Source organism: Lonchura striata, chromosome 4, assembly GCF_046129695.1.
Source record: "Lonchura striata isolate bLonStr1 chromosome 4, bLonStr1.mat, whole genome shotgun sequence".
NCBI classification, from domain to species: Eukaryota; Metazoa; Chordata; class Aves; order Passeriformes; family Estrildidae; genus Lonchura; species Lonchura striata.
In genome coordinates this window covers 51,581,903-51,589,353 of record NC_134606.1, presented here as the reverse complement: position 1 = coordinate 51,589,353, position 7,451 = coordinate 51,581,903, and the positions used below count along the sequence as shown (strand labels likewise).

At 47.0% G+C, this 7,451-nt stretch overlaps 1 protein-coding gene across 7 annotated transcripts in view; it reads left to right on the top strand.

The window, feature by feature from the left end:
• Positions 1–1,093: 1,093 nt before the first annotated feature.
• The window catches only part of PDLIM5 (PDZ and LIM domain 5), a 126,851-nt gene continuing 120,493 nt past the window's right edge, over positions 1,094–7,451 (top strand). For 6 of the 7 annotated variants that reach the window (XM_077782965.1, XM_021550322.2, XM_077782963.1 and 3 more), the window contains exons 1-2: positions 1,094–1,220; positions 4,022–4,157. In XM_077782965.1, the coding sequence (XP_077639091.1) occupies positions 4,062–4,157 (96 nt within the window). In that variant the 5' untranslated portion in view covers positions 1,094–1,220; positions 4,022–4,061. Of the gene's footprint in view, positions 1,221–3,105; positions 3,336–4,021; positions 4,158–7,451 lie in introns of those variants that run through there. The other variant, XM_077782964.1, reaches the window with a different exon arrangement.

Genomic DNA, 7,451 nt, shown 5'->3' with positions numbered 1-7,451 from the left:
GTTGGGGTAGCCTGTGGGAGCAATGGGCAGAGTAGGGCCAAAATCACACTCAAGGCTGTGCAAATAACAATAAAACTAAGGGACAGTGCCCTAGGCCAGAGGGGTGAGGCAGGGCTGTCTATTATGAGGACTGTGTGTTGTGTTGGATGGTAATAAGAATTTAAAGCTTTCTTCTGCATTCTTTCTCCACAGTTTGAGGAGGGTGCTGAAATCGTTTGAATCGTACTGACAATGATACTGTTAACTAGATGCACATTTCTTTCACAGACATTTTTACTTGTAATGACTTCTTGTCGCACATGAAGTTTGGCAGGAACCTCAAGCCTCCCCAAGCTGTGAGGTGCAGCTGGATGTGACTCCCAAGTGCCACTGTTTCATCTTTGCCCTATACCTGCCTCTCCCAAGGCAGCGGCAGTGGCTGGCGCTGGCTGGCGCTGGCAGTGCTGTCCCAGCCAGCCTGCCCCGCTCCATGGATTCCCAGCTGGATACTCCTCGTGTTAAAGAATCAGTCCTGTAACAATCTGATCAAGCATCACCTTAGAACCTGGTTCGTTTAATGGATGCACTCCTCCAGTGAGGCTGTGCCAGAGACCTTAATTTCTGGCGGATCCCTTCCAATTTCGGAGCTGAACTTATGCATGGCTACTCCACACCTGTTTGTTCTTGTGCCAGCCTTCTGTCAGCCTCAACAGCTCTTCTGCCTCGCCGCCGTTCCCGCACTTTGATGTCCTCGGGGGAGGGGGTACATCCCTGTCATTTCTCACGCTACTCCACATTAAATCAGCCAAACTCCCTCTTTTCGTAGGCTGTCCTGCTCCGCTTCAGGCTGCCCCCGCAGCCTGCCCCCATCCCTGCCCGGCACCGCAGCTCTTCCCTCAGGGCGGGCACAGGGGAGCGGCCCCTTCCCGCTTCCCTCGCGCTTCTCAGGTGCGCCCGCAGCTGCGTGTGCGTAAAGCAAAGCGGGGCCAACGTGAGCGCTCCCCTGCTAAAAACAAACCAAAACAAATCAAACAGCACAGCAAACCTGCGCACCGCGCGGCCTTCCCGGCCTCTGCCCCGCTCCGCAGCCCCGTCCCGCCGCGGCCGGGCAGGGCTGGGCCGGGCCGGGCCAGGGGAGGAGCGGCGGGAGACGGAAGTGAAAACAAGAGCGGGGGCTGGAGCCGCCGCCTCGCAGACGCGCTGCGCTGTCCTCGCCTCTCCGCGCTGAGCCGCGCCGCCGGGTGAGTGCCGCGGCGGCCAAAGCGAACAGAAAAATAACCAGGGGGGGAATCAGGCTAAGAGTCAGTAGGCTGGGCGCGGTTTGTAAAGCTCCGCGGTGCTTGTTTTCGTTTCATTTAACTTCTGTAAGCAGGACGCGCAACTTGCCGCGGTGGCCGAGCGCCCGGCCGGGGTGCCGAGGTGCGGCGGGGGCGCGGCCCGGGGCAGGAGGGCAGGCAGCTCCCGCCCGGGCTGCGGGACACCTGCGGGGCTCCTCGCCCCCAGCCGTGCCCGTAGGGCTGCTTGGACACAGGCTCCGGTGCGTCCCGCTCCCCGGGCTTTGTGGCACCCGCGGGGCTGCACGCCGGGCGCCCCTGGAGCGGCTGGAGCCGAGACCGAGCGCTCCTGCGGGGAGTTGTGGTCCCCAGGCTGCGCTGGCCGTGGGGCTCCTCGCCCCGGGGAGGTGGGCAGAGCGGGGTGCGGGGCGTACGGGGGCGGGAGGGCTCCTCTGGGCGCTGCGGGCCGACGGCTCAGCGCCCTGGCGGCGGCGGTGCGGGCCGCCGTTCCGGCCGGGAATTTGAAATTCCCCCTTCCAGACTCAGGTCCACTAAGCGTTTGATCGTCTAAAGGAAAGTTGCACATTTTCACCCTTAGCTGGTTTGTTTGCACAACGTTTGTTTGTTTGCTCCGCACGTGAATTTCATGGTTCGCGGTGTTTTGCTTTAGCTATTGCCTTGCCATATTATGACATTTGTTAAATAAAATTTGGAGCGAGTCTTCTTTGTTTGCCGTTACTTCCTGGTGTATCTGTCAGGCTAGAGATGCAGATATACCAGAATTAAAGGGATGAGAAAGATGAGTGATGCCGAGTGTGATGCACGGTAATTCAGAGTGCAGTTTCTTCCCTCCTATTTCCAGTTGCTACAAATGAAAAAGAATGGTATCAATTCCTAACAGAATCCATTATTTTTCCTGGGTCTGTAGCAGTAACTAGTTGATGCTCAACTTCAATAAATAAAAAAAAAATCTACACAGGTGCTTTAGCTTTCAATTGCCAAGTAAAGCCTGCTCACCTGTGTGAAACAACTGCACTGTATGCTGGTCAGTAGATGTGGCTTGCTTTTCTGCAGTTTTATATTTTAGAGTGACCTGTCACTGCAGTGGATTTCTTTTAGCGGGAGTGAACAGAATGTGTATTTTTATGCAGGAAGAAATCTGTGACCAATTCAGATCCTCTTTTTAAAAGAACTCTGTGCGTAGGACAATTTAACAGCTTAGTTCTCGTTGTAGTGGTGAGGAAGCCTCTTAAGAATCCTAGCTCAAGCTTGGCGGGGACTTTTCTTCCTCTTTAGCGACAGGAGAGCTCAATATTGTGTGCATCCCCTGTTGTTCATTGATGCTTGTCGAGGTTTTTAAGGGTGGGTTGAGTCAGCGCCTGGGGTCAGAGCTGCCCGTTTGCTGGATGCTAGCAGGCAGTGGTGGGTTGGGAATGGCCCAGTTACGCAGGCATCTCTGGTACAAGCTCCAAATTCTGCTTCCTAATACATACATATTTATATCTTGTGCTGCCTGATGCCAGTAGCCCTGCTCTGGTTACCTGAGTGGCCGTCGGTGTGAATAAAGCTCACTGTGTGATTTAGGAAAAAAGTGTGAGCAGTGGATCTCTGCTGCTTTGGGAGGTGAACCCAAAAACGTGCGTTGTGGATGACTTTTTTGGGGGGTGACATCTTTGCATCGATGGGGGTTGTGCGACAACCCTGCTCTCATGTTCCCTCATGTTCCTCGGGGGTGGGCTGCATTTGGAAAAATCCTCCGCCTCTGAGAAACTAACGTGGCGCCCTGCAGCGTGCGAACAGCCAAAACTGGGCTTTTCAGAGTTCCGTGGGGTTTGCAGCCGCCTGCTGCTGCTTGCCTGAAGGTCCACCTTAAATGTCCCTATATGAGTATGGAATCTGGCTGTGCCCCGGTGTAGTCTTACACCAGCCTGCCCTGGTGTGCTCCTGCCGGGCTTCAACTACACAAAAATAGACGGCATCCACTACCTAAGATGTCATTGTAACATTACTTATCTAAGGTGGAACTGAAGCCCTTATCTTTGACGCTGAGCAGCGCTTAAATATCTCTGTTGCCTTTTAAAGGTAATTTGTCGGATACATTTTTGGAGAGGGAGATGCGTGGGTTTTGCTTCCTCAGCATTGAATTATAACTGTGGATGTTTTGCTTTAGTTCACAGCTTTCATTTTTAGGGTTGGTTTTAATATCGGACTCATCTGTGATATTGTTCTGCCACTACGAAGCTATGCTGTAAAAATAAAAAACGTCACAGGGATTTTATTTTCGTCTGATTAACTGCAAAGTTGTGATGCTTTTGGCGTTGTTGTATTTAGAAATAAGCTTTGAGCTGATGACAGGGCAGCATATGATACTAATTTTGTTAGAAATGAATGTGCTAGTAGTGCTAATGTCTTCCATACTTCAGTTTAAGGGATGCTATCAATTCATGCTTGTCTCAATATTGACTTATTTTAAGCTGGTCTTTCATGCTGGATGGTTTTACCACCGCTGCCCCACATGGTGTTTTGCTAGTAAAAAGCAGTTGTCAAATATTTTGGCGGCAGCAGTTCTCCAGATTCTGTTTCTTCCTAAGCTATGGAGGGAAACAACATATAGGGAATAAAAGCACAAGTCATGACAGACCTGGTGTGGGGTTTTTGGCTGTTTTGGGGGGAGGGGAATATAGCCAAAGAAAGAATGTTTCCAAAATTGCGGACAGTGCCTTTTGTTTTTATCACCTTTAAATTAAAACTCTAATCCTCTTCTGCAGGCATCAGTTCTTTGGATTTGGTCCTTGAATACTAAACATCATGAGCAACTACAGCGTGTCTTTGGTCGGGCCGGCTCCCTGGGGTTTCAGGCTTCAAGGGGGCAAGGATTTCAATGTGCCTCTGTCTATCTCTCGGGTAAGTGTATTTGCTTTTTTTCCTGCATGTGGGTATCTGTTATGCTGTGGCCAACCCACAACCTTCAGACAAAGCCATTAATTATAGACGCTGGGGCTCCACTTGCCCTGTGGCATGGAGGACCCCATGGTAGGGGTCGGGGAGGGAGGGATAGAAAGGGGAAAATAAATCTGTATTGTATAAAGGCTCCAAGAAAATTAGCTTAGGAAGGACTTGTTCATTTGAAATGGTTGTTTTATCTGCATTTGTTTATTCAAATAACAAAAAAAATTGCCCTCGAATTCCCTTCCCTGTTCCCACCCAGAAAATAGAGATGTAGAGGTTGAAGGCTGACAGGAAACAAGCAATTTACTTTGCTGGGCTGAGCCTGTGCGTTTCAAATGGGAAGCAGTGGGGAAAAATCACTCGTGTTGCACTTGTTTATTCAGCAGCTTTTAGCTGCCTGAGGATCTTGTGGTGTCTGCTATTACAAATCCTACCATTTGTAATAAAAAGGTACTTAAATGACAGTAGTTGTAAATAGCAGTTCATCAATATGTGCCTCAGTGAACGTGCCAGTTTCTCATGAGTGTTTTATAGAGTATGTGCTCTGAACTGGTATTCAAAGGATTTGAGGAAATAAGTCAAAACAAATACGATCTTTGTACCCAGCACTGTCTAACTAGTTTCCTACTTTAAAACTGTGTTTTCAGGAAGGCTTGTCTTTCACTGTGGGCTAAGTTTCAAAGCCTTTTGCAGATGCCTGAAGTACTTTGCACATAAAATATAGGGACAAACTTCTCAGTATTGCATTTCTAGGATCACTGGTGAAGGGACTGGCTTTTGATGGCTCTGTACCCTGACACCTTTAAATCTGATTAGCCAGGTGGAATAATTTATATACAAATGGCCCCTCCTCTGTCAACAGCTCTCCTCTCCCTTCTGCATTTTCATGGAGTTTAATGACAAAGATGAATTATTTTCTACACCTGTTGGGATGGCAGAATTGATACTGCCTTGGGAGATGGAGCAGGTTTCTATTTGGGTTTATGTATCATGGTGATATTTTTAGCTAATCTTAACTAGTGTTTCAAACCCTTCCAGTTTGTTTAATCTTGGTTTATCTTATCCACTGGTGGATTATGCTGGTGAAATTAAAGTACAACTTGGCTCTGAAAAATTCTTTTTATATGGCTAAAATAGATTGGAGATCTGTAGAAATGCCTGTGTGCTGATTAGGACAGTTAATATCTGAGACAAGAAGGGGTTGAAAAGCAGTTTATTCCTGGATTGCAGGGACTTTAAAGCTGAACTGTAATTCAGTTTCTTGTTCAGTAACTGGCTACTTGCACACTTATGAGAAATTTGAGCTGGGGATGTGGATGGCACTCTACTGATTTGATGGTGCAGGGGCTTTCATGACAAGGATTTATAAAAGCACAGGGTCCTTGTGCATGATACTGACGAGCAGTTAAGCACTACAGGCAGTCAGCCATGTGAAACAATGAGCTTCAGAAAGGGTAATACTTTTTTGTATAGACCTCTGTTATCCTGGAGATCTAGAGTGCAGTCCTGCTGTAAGCAGGCTTCCCATCTAAAAGAGGAAACATATGTTGGAATTAGCCTAGACTACAACTTTATTGCAGGAATCAAATTCGCTGTTGCATGGAGTAGCCTGGAGGAATTGGCCTAAAGAGCTACCTATAAAAGCCTCAGTTATGGGATTCCCTAATGACAAATGTCAGTGCCCACAGGAGCAGAACATAATGAAAGACAGGGTCTGGAGTGGTTTTGGAGCTTTAATTTGTGCATGGGTGGGGAAGCACAATCTCCACTTCACCTCAGCACCGCTCCTGCGCTATGTCTTCCTACTTGCAGTTAAAAGTATGCAAGTATTAGACTGCCTGGTGCCTTTTTTTTTTATGTCCCCACCCCTCCTTTGGATCAAAAAAAAAAAAAAAAGTTTGGTTCTGGTATGCCAATCCAGCTTTGGCCCGATAGTTTTTAGTGGAAGAATTCAACACCCATGTTCCTGGTATGCTAGAACACTGTGTACAATTCACATCCCTCCCCCACCACCCCCAGTAATTATTTTCCTGATGTAGCATAAATTCCTTCCTGTATCTGAAGGCTGCTAATTAAATTATTTTAGCAAAACAGTAATGAGACAGCATAATTATGTTCCTTGGCAAGGAGCACTCTTTGGTTTTGTTTTTAATTTGTCCTCTAGATGCTGAAGATGAATGCTGGGCTGCTGAGGGCTAATTTCCTGCTTTAGTTTAAACTCCTTGAAATTAGGTTTAAATAAAGTGTAGTTTATGAAACACAGAATAGACTGGTTTCTAAATATGTTTATCTGAAAAGTTAATTTCTTCACTAATGATTTGAACAAATTAAGATCTCATAGTTCCTCAAAAAAAGTTTTTAGTAAGTTGCTTGAGTTTGAACAGGATACCAGGATACAGTTTAAACGGGTGTATTCCTTGTTGCCTCTGTAGGGTAAAATCAGCCTGTTTTGTGTCCTTCAGTTGAAATTGTTATGGTCAGCTAAGGTTAACATTAGTTCAGGGGTAGCATTTGATTTTTCATAAATTGGTATATTGTAGACTAGTCAGAACTTCATGACCAATAGCAACAGTTATTGCAGGGTAATGTCAATCACTTTATGTAGCTGGGTGCTGTGAAGTTGTTATGTTTAATTATACAGCTGTACACATTTCATGGGGAGCAATAGTTGTGATGTTGGGGTTGCTGTGATGTGATGGTTATTACATATAGCAGTTTAAGTATATGCCATATATGCACACAGATTTGTATCCATACATAACATGTGTACATTTAGGATATATGTCCATACAACATGAATGCATGTGGCACTTGTTTTGTGAACTTTTATCTGGCTGGACTTCAACAGGGTGGCTTTTCCCAGTCCTCCTCCCTGCCTGGTGAAGGCACTTGTCTGAGCCCTGCAGAGTGCCATTGCACAGGTCAGGAATTTAACACCGGGAAGCACAGTAGTGGGAGTGTGATGGGCGGTATGGTTCCCATGAAGCAAGGGCCTGTGGGAAGGAAGTTACTCTGAAAGCAATAAGGGCTGAAGGGTGGGTTGAGGTTTATTAACAGCCAAGTGTTGAAGTGGCTCAGGCTGCCACATGTAAGTGTACTGTAGGGCTTCCAGGTAGTTAATTCTGAAGTGGCATTTGTGTAATGAGAGCTTGCAAACTGTGAGCAGCTAGCCTGCAGTGATGAATACAGAAATTGCTAGAGCCCAGGTGTGCAAACTTAGATTATTCTGAGTTGCTGTTCTTACTGTTT